The sequence below is a fragment of the Lactuca saligna genome, chromosome 1 (assembly GCF_052625555.1).
Source record: "Lactuca saligna cultivar CGN05327 chromosome 1, ASM5262555v1, whole genome shotgun sequence".
NCBI classification, from domain to species: domain Eukaryota; kingdom Viridiplantae; phylum Streptophyta; class Magnoliopsida; order Asterales; family Asteraceae; genus Lactuca; species Lactuca saligna.
In genome coordinates, this window is record NC_136417.1 from 9,444,580 (window position 1) to 9,464,179 (window position 19,600).

Consider the following 19,600-nt stretch of genomic DNA (forward strand, 5'->3'; position numbering starts at 1 on the left):
ATTCACAAAATGTTGAAACATGTGGTGTGTGCCCTGCAATCATAGTCATTAACCATAAATTTTTACACCAAATTTAAACTTTTCAAGCATAAATTAAAAAAAAACAAATAGTAACAGTTTACAAAACATTTTCTATCAATATCCATCAGAGTGTCCCAAAACAAGATCGTAAGGATGAGGAGCGGTACGGTCACGCCTTTGCCTTGCCATGATCTCCTCCTGAAGTACCTGAAACAATAAACTGCAAACTGTAAGCCCGAGGGCTTAGTGAGTTACCCCCAAAATACCAATACCACACTGAAATACCAAATTTGTAACCATAATTCAACAACATGAATATTGGGCCGATGGCCTGACTGGACCGCCCTACAAGGCCTACAATCTACTGAATCTTCACCGAGCCTTCGACATGAATGGACCGCCATGTGGGCCTACAGTCTCCCCGGACCGCTCATAAGGTATGTTGGCCTTCAGCACAAAGCAGGACCGCCTCAACCCCAATCAACGAGCAAACAATCATGTGCGCAAAACTAACATATATTGGCATATATAAGCATCAAACATAGCTAACTCACTGATCATCAATCATAGCAATCTCTCATGACTAGAATACAGACCTAGCAAGCCACTAACATCCCGATCCCTAAGGATCATAGAAGCATAACATATTGTCTATCCTGATTCCAATCTATCAGATCATAACCATATATATATATATATATATATATATATATATATATAATGTCATAACGATAACAACTAAAGGGCCAACCTTGGTGCCTTAGACCCTTTTGATATAGTGAGGATAACTCACCTCGCAGATTCGACTTGGTAGATAAATCCCAACTCTCAGATCACTCGCCAAAGACTCCTCCACCTATTACCATAGTACAAGCATACTCATAAATTCTCAACCTCACAAGTAATTCATAAACCAACCAGTCAACCCCAGGTCAAAGTCAACGTCCTTAGTCAAGGTCAACAATCCATGTTGACCTTAACTCGCCGAGTTCCTTGAAGCACTATCCAACTCGTCGAGTCATCGAGGTGACTGGGTATAAACACATAACATACACAGCCAAATACTTGAAGATGGTTAACATTTGGTTTAATACCAAAGAGCTTCTCAAAGGGTGACACAAAACCCAAATTCTGTTGTGGGATTCGATTTATAACATAAGTTGCAGTGTTCATACCTTCTGCCCAGAAACGACCTGGGATATTTTTGTCATGGATCATGCTACCACATATTTCAGCTAGGTGCCTGTTTTTACGCTTCGAAACTCTGTTCTATTGTGGTGTGTTTGGACAAGTTAATTGTCTTCCGATTTTGTGTTCCCTTAAGTAATCAACAAATTCTTTTGCCAAGTACTCTCCACCATTGTTTGATCTGAGTCGTAATACACGATGCTTTCCATCTCTTTCTGCTTCAGATTTAAACTCTTTAAACTTACTGAAGGTTTATGATTTTTCTTTCATGAAGTATACCCATACAAACCTTGAGAAGTCATCAATAAAGTTCACCATATACTTCATTCCTCTCACTGATGGTTATTTCACAAGTTCGAATACATCTGAGTGTATTAACTCCAAAGGTGCGTTTGCTTGATATGCAGATTTTTTGAAGGGCAATTGGTGAGCTTTTCCATATTGACAACCTGAACACACTATGCCTTTACTCACTTCTAATTCTGGAAGACCACTGATAAGCTTCTTTTTCATCATAGTGTTGAGTTTGTCATAAGCTACATGACCTAAGCGCATATGCCAGAGATACACATTTTGATTTTTCTTTGTTTTATCTACATATGCAGTTTCAGCAGACATCACATAGATAGACTCCGATCTTCTTCCATTGGCAATTGGGTAAGATGGCGTTTCAAACTCCTTATACACTTTGACATCATTGGGACCAACAAGCACATAATTGTAACGCCCGGGTTTCAGGGCTAAGCATTTTTGTCAATGTAATAGTCTAGGTCAACTATTGTAACTCTTTTTGAAGTAATAAATATGAAATATTTGAGTATTATGTGAATTATGTGTGTTTATGTGTTTATTATTTAATTATAAATGTATAATTAATAAAGAATAAAAATGAGCGTCAAAATTAAAGTGTGAGATAATCCCGATATCTCTTCATAAAGTTGTAGAATATGTCTCAAGGTTTCCGTACATATAAAGAATGCCGAAATCCGAGCTATAACGAAGAAGTTATGGCCCGCCGAAGTTTTACGGCAAAACCGGCACGGCACCGGGAGACGTAAATAGTGAATTTACGATAGAAGACTTTTTAGCCTTAGCAATCTAAACAAAAGTCGTGGAATATGTTAAACTAAGAACATCGATAAAAAGAACGCCCAAATCTGACTTCGTATGAAGAAGTTATGATTTTTCTAAGATTCGGCTTAGCAGTGCACGGCCCGAAACTCGAACTTTAGTTCGAGCGGTTTTTGGCTTACGCGACCTAAATGAGAGTTGAAGATCTCATTCATAGGAACTCAACGGTAAAAAGACAAACGAAAACGGAGTCCGTATGAAGGAGTTATGAACTCTTCGCGGTCATTTAACAGTCTAAACGCCTCCTACTGTTAAATTTGAGATCGGTCAACAATTAGCCCACGGAGTCTAAATGAAAGTTTTAGATCTTGATTTTACCTACGCGTGGATATAAAGAACGTCGAAAACGGAGCTCGTATGCGAAAGTTATGATTTTTCTAAGTTTGAGGGCTGATACGCGATAGGGGGTGACGTGGCACCACCAGAATTGGACACGTGGCACCACCAGAAGGCCACCACATGGACCAACTCGACGACTAGGTCCCCCCTACTCGGTGAGTCCATCAGAATCCTCCCCTATAAATAGAGGTGTCGGGTTCCCTCATTTCCTCACCCCTCACCCCTCTTCTTTCTCTCTCTAAACTCTCTCTCTCTCTCTAAGCTCCCTAACCCCCCCCCTAAAAGCCTAGGTAAACCCCCTAGCACCCGAAGAAAGCCCCGAGGCTCCCAGAGTCCCGAGAAAAGAGCGTTTCGGCTCGGGAACGCTGCTCCAGCGAAGCCCGGTTTTCGAGAAAAACCCGCTGTAAGTGAGCTGTACCTATCCTATCTTTAGTTTAGCTTATGTTTTAATATAGGAATGTTATTAGGTCCTTAAAATAATTATTTGGGCTATTATTATGAGTTATATTAAGTGTTATTAACGCTTATATAATAATAATAATAATCAGACAATAAATTTGTCACGGTTATCATTAGACTAAACCCTAGTGGTATCGATACTAGGTTTTATCGAAGAAATATCATTTTGAGAGTATCGAAGCGCTGTCCGAGTGCTGAGTCACCACCTAATCAGGTGAGTGCATGGTCCCTTTCAACTTACACATAGATATGAAGTATTTTATATAAATTACGTGCTATGTGTGCATATTATCTGAATACTTGCTATCTATGCTAGATGAACGTTGTTATACATGTTTTCAATGATTTAAACTGTATATGTATTTTATATCTACGAAAATGTTGGGGTAAAACATGGGTAGATGTAATAGGTGATGTGTGATAAAATGATGAGAGGCCTCGATGTTGTTGTTGTTGATCCAGTCATCTAGCGGAGTATAGATGACGACCACGGACTCTTCTAGATAGTCCAGTGGAACACTAGCAGGCTCGCAACCTGTAGGTGTTGTGAACGATGTGTTCACCGGTGTACTCTATCCCCCACATGGTTGCCTATTAGGACATTTATTGTTGAGGAATCCCCTTAGCAGTAGTGTCCATCCCGATGATGATCCTTAGGCTAGGTCCCTTATGATAGGTGTTTAGGGACGTAAAGTGAGGATAACGGGAACGGGTAATCGGGTTATTGTTGATTGATGAAATTAATAAACTTATTTATTATGGGTTGAAAACCCTATGTGCTCACCAGGCTCCCAAGCCTGACCCACTCAGTTTTATGTATTACAGGTAGTGGCGCATGAGCATAGGTGTGATGTTTTGGACGAGGGATTACGGATATAGGCCTGTAGATATGAAATAATGTAGTAAGGCTTATATTGTACTGTTTATACTTTTGATCTGTACGAACATGACATCCCGAGTCTTTTAATGAAATACATTTCTATGGAAATGCTTTTGATAAATCTTTATCATATTATTGTTTTGGGACAAATTCCGCAACCCTTTTATTAAAAGATAACTCTGATTTTGAAATAAAGTATAAACAAAACCGGTCTTTTCTGGCCGTGATTTTGGGGATGTCACAATAATGACTAGCTGAGGTTAATTGGGAAACAAAGAGCAAGTTCTTTTTCATTCTAGGAACATGATACACACTTTGTAACATCATCCCCTTCTTGTTTTCTTCCGGGTGAAACTGGACATCACCAACATGGGCAATTTTAAGTTTTAAGTTATCAGCAATCACAAAAACTCTACTTCCACCATACTCAACTGGGTTTTGAATGGTCTTTTTATCTCCCGTCATATGATTTGAGCATCCATAATCAACTATCCATTCATTTAACTTGTTCTTCGATTTTTCAGTTGTAGCTGCAAGGGCCATGGCATGTTCATCTTGTGCAAAATGTGCTTCAACATCCCATGCTTCTTCTTCTTGAGCAATTGCTGCATTGCCTTCTTCCATATCTTGTTGTGAACGATTTATTGCCATGTGTCCTTTTTTTACCATAATTATAACATTTAAAAGGAAACTTTTTGTTAGACGGAGAACTTTTCTACTTCTCCACCGATTGTTTCCCTTTCTCATTTTCATGACTTCTCCTCTAGTTTCGTTTATGCTTATCATAATTCTTTCTTTGTCCCTGGTTTGAGTTAGCCTTGTACTTCCCTTTACTTCTTTCCACATAAAGGGCTTCATCTTCAGCCTTAACAAAGATGCTTACCATCTGTTTTATGAGAGCCTCCTGTCCCGCCAAGAGGTTTTCAAACTCTACCAAAGAAGGTTGGACAGACCAACCTTGTATTGCAGCCACAAAGCTTCTAAACTCGGGCTTTAGGCCGTGGATAATGATCTGCTTCATACGAGTCTCAGCAATATAAGACTGTGGATCAAGTTCTGAAATCTCCCTGCAAGTTGACTTCACTTTATGGAAGTACTAAGGAATAGACATCTCACGTTGAGACACATAGAGCAACTTATTTTCCAGAAGTTGCAACTTTGTGTCATTCTTTTTAGAGAACAGTAATCGGAGAGTTTTTCAGGCTTTGGCTGGAGTCACAGCATCCCGGATGTGTTCAAGAATGTCTTCTTCAACTATTGTCTTCATAATAAACATTTCCTTTCCCGCCTTGATCTTCCATTTTCGTAGAACCCCATTGTTATCTTCAGCTTCTGGTTGCGATTTCTCAGTACCATCTACAACCTCCCACAAATCCTGCCCCTGCATGTACGAAGTGATACAAGTGGACCATGTGTTGTAGTTTTGGTTGTTGAGTTTCTTGACACCACCTACTACTTGAAGATCAACCATGGATCTGGCTCTGATACCAAATTTGTTAACTCTATGTAAAGTATTTGTAGAGAAATTAAACAACACAGGAACTTTACACAAAAGTTGTGTTACTTCATTATTGAAAACTGACAAAGCTTGATGCCTAAGAAGGCTTACACGGGAAAGGAAATGACAGAAACTGAAAAACTGCTCCACTTACATAAGAGCCTAAAGTTAAGGGACAACCCACTACCTTAAATGACAAAGTCAAAAATAACTTTTCTGAGAAAATAAATAAAGCAAACTAAACATATATTAAAAGATATCTAGACACATGCACAACAAGTCATGCACGTGGTCTTAGGTGTTGGATTTTAATAATCCCCAGGTTGTTTTCTTGCAGCAGTAGTAATTGTCTCTTTCTGTTCTATTTTTGACAACCAACAAGTCGATGACTTGCTCTCCCTCTTATATTCTTTTAACGTCGTTATGGTGATGTTTTTCATCAAATTCCTCGATAAAAGTTCTTGCTCAGGATTAATACGATCATCTTTTTCTTCAAATTCTTATAGAATATCACAGGAAACTTCGTTTCTTGCTTGAAAAATCATCAAATCTTAGGTACATTTCTCTTTTAAATTTTTTGGAGTTTTCATCAGGATATAGGTTATGATAAACTTGTACTATTTTAGTTATGAGTTATACTTTATGCAGGGAAACCGTTGATGACTACACAAAGAAAATAAAGTTTATACAAGTCGATATATTTGAAGCCTAGGAGTGTGATTTCAATATGATAAAGACAAACATCATGATCCGATTTCAAGATGAGAAAAGATACATTCTTTCAAAAATTCAAGAAATGAGTGTATTCTTTGAACAATGAAACGTGTTGTTTTTATGTAATTCTTGAAAGATTTCATAATTATTAAATTGTGAAAGTGTGTTATTTCAAGAATCAAGTTTATTTAAAAAAAAAAATAGTTTTAGAATTTAGCAGACTCTTTGTTTTTGGTTGAATTTTTTTTCTAGAATGTGTTTGCTTTTTATATAATTATTTCAAGAATATATCAATTTTAAAGATATTTTATAAAAGACATGGAGAATGATGCTCGATGATTTTCACTTGTATTTTATATGCTTTATTAGGAGAATTAATTTTCGTAAGAGAATATGTTTTATTAGCGGATGCATGATATGGGCCGTTAGAATAAGCTGAGTCAGGGCGCCTAATTGTATGGTGTTGTTTGGTTCGCAGAATGTTGCTGAAGGAATTTGAATTGTAATTGGAAAATAAATCTTTCAGGAATTTGAATCCAATTTCATATGTTATTTGGTTGGTAGGAAATGAAATTAGAATTAATTCCAGAATTTGTTTGGTTCGCAGGAAATGAAATTGGAATTCATGTAAAATGACATAATTACCCTTTTTGCATATTTTGCTTAATTTTACCTTGTTTTCTAACTTATATGTAAAAAACATTATGAAAATTATAAACACAGTAGAATTTCGATGGTGGTGGCAGTGGCGGTGGTGCTATTGGTGGCGGTGGTAGTGGTGGTCAGTGATAGTGGTGGTGGGTTTTCTGATAAGTACAAATGGTATTTTTGTAATCTGCAACTTTCCTTGATTAGAATGAATCTTTTCTATCCAACTTTGGAAAGAATTCACTTTCCTTCATATAGTAGAAAGTTTATTTTATTTAGAAATCATTTTCCCCTCTCTAAATCCAACCAAACGCATGAATTTGAGAGAATTAAAATCATTTTCCCTCAAATTTCATTCATTTCCTACCAACCAAACACACCCTATGGCTCTAGTAATACTCAAGTCAATTTGGACCTAAACCACGCAAAACCTTAAAATGAGTCATGGATCATTGATGTCATTATACATAATAAATGAAAATAATTTTGATACATGTCATTCTCTACATGTCACATGTCATTTTGTTATAATTTTGGGATATTTATTTTGCACTTGCTATTTACTTCAATTTTCATTTCACAATATATCATCAATTTAGTTTCCATAAATTAAACATACCATAATGATTATATTAATTTTAAATTTTAAATTTCAATCTTCAATTTCAATTTTAAATAAACGGTTTAAACTTTAAACTTTCGTAATTAACATTTTATTATAATTAACATGTTTAGTATACGGGTCTGAAAAATAAACACATAATTTTAATTCATTTTTTTTCTTATATTTTTTATTTCAAATTTTAAATTAAAATAAACTTTCGGTTTAATCATTCGTATTTAATATTTTTTTAATCAACCAGTATATACGATTCTTGGAACTAGTTTACTAAAAAAACTAAAAAACAAAAGAAACTACTTTTTTAAACAAAAATAAAATAGTCAATTTTGAAATGTTTATCACCTATTTTTCAACAAAATACTATATTTTTCAAATTTTCATATCTCGGATTTTAAACAAGTTTATAAAATTTTAAAATGGTTGAATTCCTAAATCTGAAATTTGAATCCCAAATGATTTTCTATCAGATTTTTTTTTTTTTAAAATATGATATAATGCCAGTATGAAATAACCTGAATTCCTAAAAAAAAAAATTAGACTGTCATATTCCGAAACTTGAAATAACCAAACTGCCCCTGTTTCAAAACTCAATTAATCATACATCTCCGTGCCTTGACATACGCAGTTTCCTTACCCCACCCAACACTTTCAGATCTAACCAACCCCTCTATACAATCCCACCCTGAACTTCATCCTCCCCATACCACCCCACCCCACCCCCAAATAACAAACAGATCCCTAAAGATTATCCCCATCCCCATTTTCACTCAACATCTATACTCCACCATTCATCATCATCAACCGAATAACATGTCACACAACACCACCAATCGACGCAACTTTCCAGCTCCTAGCCCAGAAACACCCATGGATCCCACCCGTATTCCTAAACCCACCACCACCACTCACCCACCAGATCCCTCCGTCACCACCGTCCAAAACATATCCAATCACTTCTCTAGATTGTATTTGAATCATAAATCTCGTTCATCTATAAGAACCTCCACTCAACCTCCTCCTGTTGATACCCATTTGCAAGCTATTTCCACAGTCTCCGACGGCTCAACCACCGCATCTTTGACCAAATCACATAGTCAAAAGACCAGAATACCCCAGAAAAGAGGAAAACCCCATTATTATTATTATTATCATAGCGATAAACCAGTTAAGGAACAGCCTATTATTGATGAAGAACAAGAAGACAACATCAAGAGAGCCATTGTAGTCAGCAACAAAATACCCACCAAGAAAGCAGAAGAATACGTGAATTTGAAGTCACCAAATCAAGAAAAAAGCGGAGATGAGATGAAAAAATTACAACAAGGGTATGATATCACAAAGCAATCTTTATCATCAATAGGTATGGGTAGGGGCAGGAGGAGGTCATTTGGTAGTAGCTCACAAGCTGAGTTGGCTGATTTCTTTGCGTGTAATGGCGTCAAAGTGGTTTCTGCTGACATGCCTCCCTATATGCAAATCCATGTTGTTGATGTTACACGAAAAACCTATGATAGCTTGGAAAAGTTCACTGCCAAAACCCTTGCTTTAACTCTCAAAAAGGTACATCTTTTCCTTTAATTGTCCGCAACTTTTGCATTAATTGGTAACTTATCGTTTTTTTTTTCTAATTATTGCACCACTGTATTAATGGTAAACTGGTATCGGAGTGTTGAATCTTGATGTTTGATCTCTATCTATATCTTTTGATTAATCATTGCAATCTTTGTCTTGGGCAATCAATGTAGTTGATGTGATGTGATTTCCCAAAATCAACAACTACAAATTCGTCTAATTTAGCAACTAGTTTTTGTGGATAATTTACTTTGATGACAAAGATTAATTTTAAATTTTAAATTTTGAATGTTAAATGAATGACAATTAATGGTTTTTTGGGTTGGAATTGATTGCTGATGTGAAGAACAGGTAGGTCAAAGTTAATGAGGACTAGGGTTGGTGTTTGGTTTAAAATCTGAGGGAATCTTGATATTTGATCATTGATGTAATAAGAGCTGTGGTGGGGCTGATAAGATTGACAACATAGATGCATGATGTATTTTTACTATATCCTCTTAAAATTCATAAATTTGCTAAATAAGTGAAAAGGGTCCCCATGAGTATTCTTATTGTCTGTCTCTATTGAGCACTTTCTCTTAATGATGTTTATCTGGTATATATAGATTACTAAAGAAAAATGCACATGGGATTCTATGTTAAGTAACCCTCTAACCAGGGTATAGGGGTACCCCTATATTTGGGACAGCATAGAAAGTTAGAAACATCATGTCTTAGAAGGGGACCCTTAAGCATAAAGTAATTAAGTACAATTCTTGATTCAATAGTACCCCATGTTTTTGGCTTTTTGCTATGAATGATGAAGAGTAGGATGTTTATGTCTTTTTGCTCAAACAAGAGATGGAGAGCGCATCTCGGTCATACTTTTTTGGGCGAGACAAAAATTGGCATCAGTGTTATTCAAATGCATGTCAAACGTAGTACAACGTGCATGTTTTGTCTTGTCTATGTAATTTGTAACAAATTAGCCTAACATAAAACACTTTTTTTGGTATTTGTTGCAGGAGTTTGATGGGGTTTATGGACCAGCATGGCATTGTATTGTGGGGTCAAGTTTTGGGTCATTTGTGACACATTCGGTGGGTGGATTCTTGTATTTCTCCATGGATCAGAAGCTTTATGTTCTCCTTTTCAAGACGGCTGTTCAAAGAGCACATTGACATTGTTGATGAAAAGGTTTTCTTTATAGATATAGTGTAAAATTTTGGCAATCCTACCTCATGCATAGATAGGTGTACCTCATGCATGGATAGTTGTACTTTATGACTCAAACAAGTAAATGAATTATAGTTTCTTACCTCTTATTTCTTCGCCATGTTTACTAATTTTGAAAAATTCTTCAACCCTTTCACAATAAGTACCATAATCAGACTTTTCGGATCAAACTTGGTTTTATTAAACTAAGAGATTAACATAAATTTGTTTAAGATTATTTGTAGCCCACAACTTAAAACTTATAAACTATAAATATATCAAAATTCGCATTAGAGACAAATTCTAAACTCCCACTTCACTATGAGGGAGTTATTACAATAATGGTAACCATGTTTACCAAGAAATAGCATGTTCAACTAACACAACAAATTACACAAACAACATCAAGAATCAAAGTTCACAAGTGTTGTTCAACTCCAGCTTGATGGTCAAAACACAGCATTCTTGTATAAGAAATCAAAAAGAGATGACACAATTAGGCTAAAGTAATGTCTGAATGACAAATCTGTTGAGCCACAGGGCTAATAGGAATTAAACCCGAGGGGGATATGAGAGCATCTATGAAAACATCACTTGGGGTGACTGGTATAACGCCTTCTTCTACTATTTGCACTGAATAAGATAGTGCAACTGCAAAAAGAGGACCAAAAGCTTATTTATTGGTATTGTGTTTGTTACAAGCTTTCTAAGGTACTTCATGTCTTTTTACACAGAAGATGGATAGGGAGCGAGTCCTTAGCCCACCTTTTTACATGGAACAAAAAATTGCAACTTTTGTCTCATTAAGACATTAACATCAGTATCAGTCCAACACATACAAAAGTTCAAACACAATAAAACTTGTTTTGTCATGTAATGCACAACAATTGTGTTATTTAAATTAAGATCTTGGTTTGTGAAAGAAAAAAAAAACACCAATGAAAAACTTACTTAGAAGAGGCTGCTTCCAGTTTCGTTGTGTTGCAAGTTCTTGGTACTTTGAGAGGAAGGTGTCATAGTAACTACACAATGAGAAAACATGAAAAAGTAAAGCAAAAACGATTATACTGAATGAATTTTTTTATAAAAAAGTTACTATTTAGTGGAGAAAGTCTGATTTTGTTAACTTTTATGGTAAGAAGTAAAACATACCCTCCACCACGTCCCAATCGCCTTCCAGTTTTATCAAAGGCAAGTCCTTGAAAGAAAATCAAGATAAATCATCATCAGATATAATAAGTCTTTGAACAATGAATCATTTGATCTTTGTTGCGAGAAATTACCGGGCAACAGGAGCAGGTCAACCGGTTCATTTGCAAGCATCACTGCAATGATCAGAGCCTTAATAGATTTTTTAATAAAAGCTATAAAGATATTAAAATTGTTTTACAAATCTAACCATCTTCACGATCATTCCCATTGGCATCAACTGGAGCTGGCTCTAAAATGTTCATGGAGTTTGCAATTAAATCATCCATACCACAAATATTTAGCATTCTCATGTGGCAGTTCTTGTCCTCCACCCGTGGAACATAAAGTCTCTTTCTGGTTTGTGTTTCACCATCTTCATTGACAAATAGACAGAAAATTTCCACTTCATATATCAATATGATCGAGAGATTACATAAAAAAAATTCAAGGGATGTTTGGTTCACAGAAAGTTTTGGAAGAAAAAACGCACCTTTTGTTGGATTCTGTAAGATATGCTGCAACACCTTTGAGGTATCAACTTCTCTCAATGCACTACAGCTTATGTAAGCACATAATCCCTTACAAGACTTGAACCATGGAGCTTCCAATATCAGATTCTGAATTGCATCATCTGTACGGACAAACCACTAATTTTGACTCCCAACTTATGAGGTCTTACATATTACTTTACTAATCCATTACAAGCTATTCAATGAAGCAAGATGGATTCGAGATGCTCTAAACAATAATGAAAATTATGTTCGATTTGAAATGCCACAAGCAACTTAGCTAGATCATTTCATAGACTAACTGCCATCAAACTGGAAATTAATTATCAATCTTTACAAAAACATCACTATTCGAAATGCCAAATTTCTGATCAGAATTTATCAGGAAAATGGAGACAACCAAACCCTAGCTAGACAAATTTTAACTGAAGTCACATATTTTCACACACGCACATAAGAACTGACGAAAATACCTTCGTGAGATCTAAGGGCGGGGTCCATTGACCTGAGATCCTTCTTGATTTTCGATCGGAGAACCCGTTTCTGGGTAAATATGGCTTCGAGGTGATTGTCGTGGGTGGTCATGGTGGCTGAGGCGGCGGAGGAGCGAGGAAGAGCGTAGGAGGAAGGAGGCAGTTGTGGGCGCAGGATAAGAGAGCGAGTACAGGAGAACGCGCGGGGAAATGCGGGTCTTGCTATTGTGCACTGGTGGGACATGATCACAGCGACCAACTTCCTGATCCCTTTGTACGACGAACCCATGTGACCTCAGTTTTCTGATCATTTTTTATTATATAAAAACTGTTGTACCCGAGTAAATATTTTTATGTATTATGAAAATATATTTTTGTCAATTATACTTATCGACAAATAAAACAAATTTTTTTTACACACCAACATAAACGTAACAAATGTTGTTGTATAATGACACAATAAAGTTATTCTAAAATCCGTTTGAATTTAGTGGATCAAAATTATGAATTAAGCTTCCGAAGATGTTGAGCTATTTCTGTCAATATTTTAGTTCCTTCATCGCCTTTTTCAAGCGTCATTGCGGTTTGCTTCAAGAATCCACTCTCCGCTTCAATGGCAGCCAATTTCTCCCTCATTAGATTCACCTCTTTCATAATTGAGGCGTTATCACCTGTAAAATTACTTAAATCAGTATAAAATTGAAACGACCAATGTAAAATCATAAGATTCTGGTTACCCGAATCTCTGTCATCCAGTTCCTGATCCTCTCGTGAAGACCAACGAACATGATTTTCAAATTCTTTCAACATTCCAAAAAGATGTGATCTTTCGGTTTCAAAATTTCCCGACGTTTCCTCATGGTTCCCCTTTCGGTTTCCATCTACACTCTGATCATCTTCAACGCTCTCGAACTCTGATCGGTCGCCAACGGATCGAGGGTGAAACTCGTCATAATATTCATCGTATTCATCGCTATCCATCTTCTTAATTTCTCCGTATCGCGCTCGGTAAACATCGACTTCGGTTTCCAAGACTTTCACATCTTCCTCTTTCTTGAGATACAAATCTCTAAGAATCTGAATGGCTTCTTCATCGTACTCCGCTTGTTCATCCATCATTCTCTGGTACTGCAACGCCTCCATATGAACGGCCGCCTTCTCGGCCTGTAACCGTGTGATCATCGCCATGGCGTTGTTGGCCGCAACCGCGGCGGCGCACCGTTCTTCGTCGAGTTCAAGGTACAATGTGACGAGGGTTTTTCGATTGTCGCTGACTTGTTTCTTTAGTTGCTGGAGAATTGAACCGCCATCGGCCGGTGATTCATCAGTTGTTTCTGAAAACAAATCGGATTTCTCTAATGGAGCTTTTTTGGGAGGTTTATGAGCCCATCGAGGACTTTCCATCGATTCTGCAAATGATACCCCAAAGAACTTGTTTCCTCTGATATGACTAGGTGTTTTCATAGTGTTTTCGTTTATTTCTTCATAATCTGATAGCAATTGTAGTATTTCCAAGTTAACATCGATCACCATCAAATCGGTGCTTCACAATTAATGGGTTTATGTTGTAATGTTAACTAAATTAATTTTAATTTGCTAAAAATTTGAGCGAAAGATAACAATTTTGCTAAAGTACGTACACGTCTATTTTAGAATCAAGATCTTTTGGCAAGTAAACTCACGTTTGGCATTTGTGTTCATTCCAAAGTCATATTCAGCAATGTCTGGTTCGTTATCAGATACAAACCTGAGCTCCGTATACCGAGCTTGAGACAATTCTGAATTTCTACCTGCCTCCTCAATTCTCCATGCTGCTCTAGGAGAAGCCATTGGTGCTAGTGAAGAAAACCTAGGAGAAGAAGCAGGAAACAAGGAAGACGAGGCTCTAGGAGATGAAGATGGAAAGAGTGAAGAGAAAGCCCTAGGAGACGAATTTGGAAACAACGAAGATGATGCTCTAGGTGAAGAAGTTGGAAACATGAGTGATGCTCTAGGAGACGAAGACGGGAACAAAGAAGAAGCCCTGGGAGATGAAGTTGGGAACAAACCAGACGCTCGTGGAGAAGCCGGTGGTATTTGGGAAGAAGCACGAAGGTTTGAAAAGTTTCTAGAGAGTTCTTTAGAAGGTTGTTTGGGCTTTAAAGATTCACCACAGCATGAACATCTATCTGTGTCAACGATCGCGTTGTCGTTTTTGTTGTTATCTGTAAGCTTCTTCTCGGAGGGTTTGGCGAACATCTTCTGATCTTTATTGTGATTATCAGAAGCAGAAGCAGAAGCAGATTCTTTTTCAGTTGACAAGGAGAGAAGACAACCATCACACATGGTTCGGATATCAGATAGTTTCCTGTGAACATGACAATACGCCAAAGACGATATGTCTTTCTTGTGAGAATCACATATGGAGTCACTGTAATAGGAAGTAGGGTTGTTCTTCCCGCCAAGAGCATGATCGACACGTGTACACAGGACGCAAGGGGGGTCTAATTCAAAGATATCTGCGAATTTGTTGGAAATAAACGCAAGGAAGCCGTCGAGGTAAAGGGAGATGATTAGCATCCATTCCAGAACAGCCCAGACCACGAAATGTGGGAATCCGCCCAACTCCTCCTCAACGAACATTCTGAAAGTTCTCTTTGATTTCCTCATTGTAACGTGGTACACAACTCAAGAAATGAAGAAAAGAAAACCAAGGCATGAAAAGTGAATACAAGGTGATACAGATCGTGAGTTAGAAGAAAGAAACGATCAATTGACAAATGGTAAAAATTAAACAATTAGGTGAGAGGCTTCCCATCTCCATAGTGTTAGTTTATAAAAGTGGAATTCGTCTATTGCCTAAATTCACTCTATACCATGCAATCTTTAATTTCACCAATAAACACGACATTGGTCAAAGACTCGACGATTTACTTGTTTTCTTAAAAGACCCACAAGGAGGTTTATTTGTTTTTTTTTTTTTTTTTTTTTGGTTAAAAAAACTATTACCATTATTACGTTAAGAACGTACTTATTAATTTACTATTATTAAATTTCAAATATCTATTTACAAACAAAACAATAAATGAAAAGGATATTTAATTTAAACACAGCTCATACGCATTCCACTATTTGTATTCTAAGTTTAAAAAATATATCTACACCACAAAAAAAAAAAAAAAACGAAAAAAAAAACCTAAAATTCCACTTTCCATACCACCAACGGAACAAATTTCATGTCAGTTTTACAAAATCAAAGTCAATTTTCCGTATCTGAATAATAGTGGCTGTTGAACAAAAGTCTTCAGATTCCAGGCAGGACATTTGAAGCCATGTATGGAGAAATACATCCCTGGACCTGAACCCAAAAACAAACTAATTTTCAATACTATAATCATCTAAACCTTCTTCTCAACACTAATGTTCTAATAAGAAAAAGAAAAAAAAAAAAAGGTTACATTTGGGTAGATTTTTAAAAGTATAATGCTTTAATAAGAAAAATCTTAAAACATAATGTACCTGCAACAAGCAAGTAGGAATCTGAATGAAGCCTTGCAGTAGAAGATCAACATCCTCCAGAAGATGTTGTGGAACAGGAGTGATTATGTAGAGAACACGTCTCAAAGTATCTATTCCCCTAACAATTCCTGAACACAATATATATAATAAATGCATTATATATCTTAGCCCCTGTTTCTTTTTTCCCATCGAGTGTTGTTTGTATACCATATAAATGATGTTTAAAAAATAACCTACCAAGGCCAACACATTGAGGCAAATTCCCAGAACCTAGACAACTAACTGCCAATCCAACTATACTTGCATTCAAACTGTAGAAAATTTCAGCTTCCGGCACCTGGCGTTATACAAAAACTATATTAAATGATGAGGGCATTCACGTCTTTTGCACACATGAGAGATCAAGAGTTTTGTCCCATTGACATGTTGAGGTAAACCTGAGTATGAAGGTGTTTGATGTTGACAGCTGACATGGAAACTTGATAAGGAGGATGAGCAGCCAATGCTTGAGCAGTTTTTTTAATTGAACTCATCCTCATGTCACTTGGAAAACAGTGTGTGAAGTATGTCATGATACTTAAATCCCGTATATGGCGTGAATCTTTGTGTACAATTACCCTGAATAAGCAAAATCTGAATCTTCACTAATGACTGAAATTAATCTGCAAAAGAAGAACTCAAGAGGGATACATACGATCGGTTTAGGGAGTGCTTGAGGGATGATTTGATTTCAATTAAGGTTACTTCCTTAGAAGCATCCATGTCTTGAGACCAGAATGTTCCGGAAGGTAGGTTCTTACTTTTAGCAGAAACACAAATGTTAACCACATGACTAGGAGCAATATGGTTCAACATGTCCACCAATACATCGTACCCAATACCTAACACAAAAGTAAGAAATCTGTTATCAGATTTTTTTTATTTTTGAAAGGGACTAAAAAGATTTAAAAAAAAAACAAAAACATACCTTTCACCCATCCGGGAGTGTTGATGATTAATGGCACCTCATTGTTGTTGGGAGATGATGAATGATGGTGTTTATGATAGTGATCGTATAGGGCAAATATGTATTTCAAATAAAGCTCTGGATCTCTTTTTGAAGAAATGTCACCAAAGAAGAAGCATCTGTCAGGGAATTTACCACAAAAGATGATCAAACAACTTGCATTCAACAATTATTTTTCTCAGTTTAAGTATATGTAGCTAAAAAAAACTTTGCAAAAAGCTTATATATGGTTATGAAGTAAATGGTACCTTTCTGGCTGACTTTTTAAATCTATAGTACAAAAACATTCAGGAACACAAGAAGCCAAAAATTAATAATGTCAGCATATCCATAATAAGGCACTGAATGTAACATTTAAGGAAATGGATATTGGTTTTTGAAGAATATACCTATGCTTTCACTATCAAGTAGAGTCAGTGAGAGACATCCAGGAGGGGTAAACTCGGGTTGTCCAACATCAGTATCCAAGTATGCAACTCTCTTATGCCTGAAATAATAATAATAAAAAAAAAAAAAAAAAAAAAAAAAAAAAAAAAAAAGACTTCAAACTTAATATAACCTCATATGAATATAGTTAGTTACCATCATCATACAAAAGCCAAAGTTAATGAGTGACAAAAGTGTTCAAAGAAAGGAACTTTGACATTTCAAGTTGGTTTATCAGATATAGGTTATTCAAGAAATTGTCTAAACTCTAAAGCACATTTAAGTTATGAAGTTCTATAATCATTTTATACTTCACTCCATGTTCACATGTCTATATGTGGGAGGAATCAGATATCATATAACAACCAAAACACAGCAAAATTTTGTAGTTAATCAAATCAAAACCACAAAGTTTATATAAACTAAGTCTAGGAAAAATATAAATGTGACTTGATTTATCACCATACCCAAAAGCCAATTAGAAACTATGCATTTGTAATTGTAAGCAGCCAATATAATCATACATTCTATTTCACTATGTAAGGTCCAGTCAAGCGCCAATCAAACACCACCATTTAATATCTTCACTTGTAAGTCTCATTTTTTATGTTGATGGGGTGATTGGATGTGTTTCTGTAACTTATATGATGCCAGAGAAAGGAGGAAGAACAAACGGAAGGTAAGCTTTTATTAGAAATTTTCATTTTCACTAAGAAGCAAGAAAGTTGTACGAGAAAAAAGAAACCTGATTTTAACATTAACTTGTTGGAGAAAGCATGAACATTCAATCAGAACCACATCAATTCGAAATATTAATTGGCATGTACATGAAGCTTAACCTCTAATGCTTGGAATCAAATGTCAAGAATATGATGTTATCACGAGATATTATCACTTTATCGGTAGAACTCAGATAGCTGATACAAAAACCTAGAAACACTGTTTCTTTAGATATTAACACCGAACTTCAATGAGATTATGAAAAACACATCCACATAAGTGGGAAAAATATACCAGAATAACAAGTTTCATCGAGGAATTTACCTACGGAGGAGAACATGAAGGACATGTCGAGAGAAGGTTGACTTGCCGCTGTTTTTGGGGCCGCATATGAAAGCCGTCGGAGTGTGTGCACCACCATAAGCTATGGTGTCCGCCGCTTCGGACCAGTCTTCCGGTATATATATGTTCGTTGCTTCACTCTCTTCAACCTCCATTGATAAAGAAGTCATCGCCATTTTTGCTTCTGGTTTGCTGTGCTTGTTTAGTGCAGTGTAGGGAAAGCATGTAGAAGAAAGGCCTAGTTTTGGGTTTGTGTTCTTATGTTAATGGGCTTGGACCTCGTCCTCCAAGTCTCAATTTCCCTCGACATACATTTGAGTAGGGATGCCCAAAAAAACCGGTTCACAAACCGAACCGGTTAGTGAACCGGAAACCGGTTTTCCTCCGAACCGGTTCATGCATGAACCGAACCCCCGAAGAACCGAACCTACGGACCGAACCAATTCGCCCTTTTTAATGTGTGATCCGGTTTCGAACCGGTTTGTTAAGAACCGGTTTTTTGAACCGGTTTGAACCGGTTTTTTGAACCTATTTGTAAACCGATTTTGAACCGGTTTTACACTTACTAGCTCAAAAGTGCTTTATACTCTAAACAAATAAAAAACCCATTCCTATTTTACACTTACTAGCTCAAAAAAAAACCGGTTTTCGTTGAACCGGTTTTGAACAAACCGAACCGGTTTAAATATGTTCGAATAATTTTTGGGGTGAACTGGATTGGAACCGAACCGGTTTTGGTGTGAACCGGTTTTGACTTGTTGGACTTGAACCGAACCGGTTTTCTGAACCGGTCCGGTTCATAAAAAAAACCGGTTTTTGCACGCCTACATTTGAGAAGATTATTTTTAAATATATATATTTTTTTAATGAAAGCGATTTAGGTGTGTTTGTTTTTTTTTGAAACAAAATGCTATAAGTTTACGTATTATATTTGCAATCAGCTGCAACAGAAAAGATGGATTAAACAATTGCAGTCTATAGAAGTATGTTTATTTTCTTAAGTTTGTAGTGCAATAAATTAAAAATAGTCATACTATAGTTAAAAATAACTAATGGTTGAGCACATGGGGTCACCTTTGTTTTTGAGATTTATGAAATTGTTTTTGGAATTGGGTTTGAATCGTGGTTATCTGCCGAATTCTCAAATTGTATCGATTGTTATTACCTAT

General features: G+C 36.3%; 4 protein-coding genes across 6 annotated transcripts; 1 reads left to right on the plus strand and 3 right to left on the minus strand.

Annotated features, from left to right (window-relative positions):
* The first annotated feature begins 8,141 nt into the window (after positions 1-8,141).
* Positions 8,142-10,376, plus strand: LOC144998176 (uncharacterized). The gene is made up of 2 exons (XM_078958021.1): positions 8,142-9,060; positions 10,077-10,376. Exons 1-2 carry the CDS (start codon positions 8,311-8,313, stop codon positions 10,230-10,232), a joined length of 906 nt encoding a protein of 301 aa, XP_078814147.1. The 5' UTR covers positions 8,142-8,310; the 3' UTR covers positions 10,233-10,376.
* A 150-nt stretch (positions 10,377-10,526) lies between these two features.
* Positions 10,527-12,765, minus strand: 5-FCL (5-formyltetrahydrofolate cycloligase). Its single transcript, XM_078957937.1, is given in 8 exon segments — positions 10,527-10,917; positions 11,218-11,288; positions 11,419-11,464; positions 11,550-11,591; positions 11,666-11,830; positions 11,948-12,088; positions 12,440-12,695; positions 12,697-12,765. Coding segments are annotated over 8 exon segments (930 nt in total). The 5' UTR covers positions 12,751-12,765; the 3' UTR covers positions 10,527-10,762.
* Positions 12,766-12,775: 10 nt separating this feature from the next.
* Positions 12,776-15,230, minus strand: LOC144997928 (putative myosin-binding protein 5). 2 transcript variants are annotated; one of them, XM_078957868.1, is made up of 3 exons: positions 14,122-15,228; positions 13,177-13,929; positions 12,778-13,110 (listed from the first exon to the last, which is right to left on the minus strand). In XM_078957868.1, the coding sequence occupies exons 1-3, from the start codon at positions 15,086-15,088 to the stop codon at positions 12,941-12,943; spliced, it is 1,890 nt and encodes a 629-aa protein (XP_078813994.1). In that variant the 5' UTR covers positions 15,089-15,228; the 3' UTR covers positions 12,778-12,940. The 2 variants fall into 2 exon arrangements, with proteins under 2 accessions (XP_078813944.1, XP_078813994.1); XM_078957818.1 differs by having other exon boundaries at positions 12,776-13,929; positions 14,122-15,230.
* A 285-nt stretch (positions 15,231-15,515) lies between these two features.
* LOC144998279 (Pre-mRNA cleavage complex II protein family) lies at positions 15,516-18,665 on the minus strand. Of its 2 annotated transcripts, none has more exons than XM_078958105.1 (9): positions 18,414-18,665; positions 17,333-17,430; positions 17,192-17,213; positions 16,905-17,062; positions 16,632-16,818; positions 16,375-16,570; positions 16,175-16,274; positions 15,938-16,065; positions 15,516-15,776 (listed from the first exon to the last, which is right to left on the minus strand). In XM_078958105.1, exons 1-9 carry the CDS (start codon positions 18,605-18,607, stop codon positions 15,723-15,725), a joined length of 1,137 nt encoding a protein of 378 aa, XP_078814231.1. In that variant the 5' UTR covers positions 18,608-18,665; the 3' UTR covers positions 15,516-15,722. The 2 variants fall into 2 exon arrangements, with proteins under 2 accessions (XP_078814231.1, XP_078814279.1); XM_078958153.1 differs by having other exon boundaries at positions 16,375-16,555; positions 18,414-18,663.
* Between the last annotated feature and the right edge of the window lie 935 nt (positions 18,666-19,600).

What these genes read in the sequence shown, in the direction of transcription:
- LOC144998176 (XM_078958021.1), top strand. Translation starts at nt 8,311, where the DNA reads ATGTCACACAACACCACCAATCGACGCAACTTTCCAGCTCCTAGCCCA. An exon ending in TTGCTTTAACTCTCAAAAAG is followed by an intron (nt 9,061 to 10,076) that starts GTACATCTTTTC and finishes TATTTGTTGCAG; the next exon opens with GAGTTTGATGGGGTTTATGG.
- LOC144997928 (XM_078957818.1), bottom strand. Translation starts at nt 15,088, where the DNA reads ATGAGGAAATCAAAGAGAACTTTCAGAATGTTCGTTGAGGAGGAGTTG. An exon ending in AATGAACACAAATGCCAAAC is followed by an intron (nt 13,930 to 14,121) that starts GTGAGTTTACTT and finishes AATTGCTATCAG; the next exon opens with ATTATGAAGAAATAAACGAA.
- LOC144998279 (XM_078958105.1), bottom strand. Translation starts at nt 18,607, where the DNA reads ATGGCGATGACTTCTTTATCAATGGAGGTTGAAGAGAGTGAAGCAACG. An exon ending in CACTCCCGGATGGGTGAAAG is followed by an intron (nt 16,819 to 16,904) that starts GTATGTTTTTGT and finishes CTTTTGTGTTAG; the next exon opens with GTATTGGGTACGATGTATTG. An exon ending in GCCTCAATGTGTTGGCCTTG is followed by an intron (nt 16,066 to 16,174) that starts GTAGGTTATTTT and finishes TATTGTGTTCAG; the next exon opens with GAATTGTTAGGGGAATAGAT.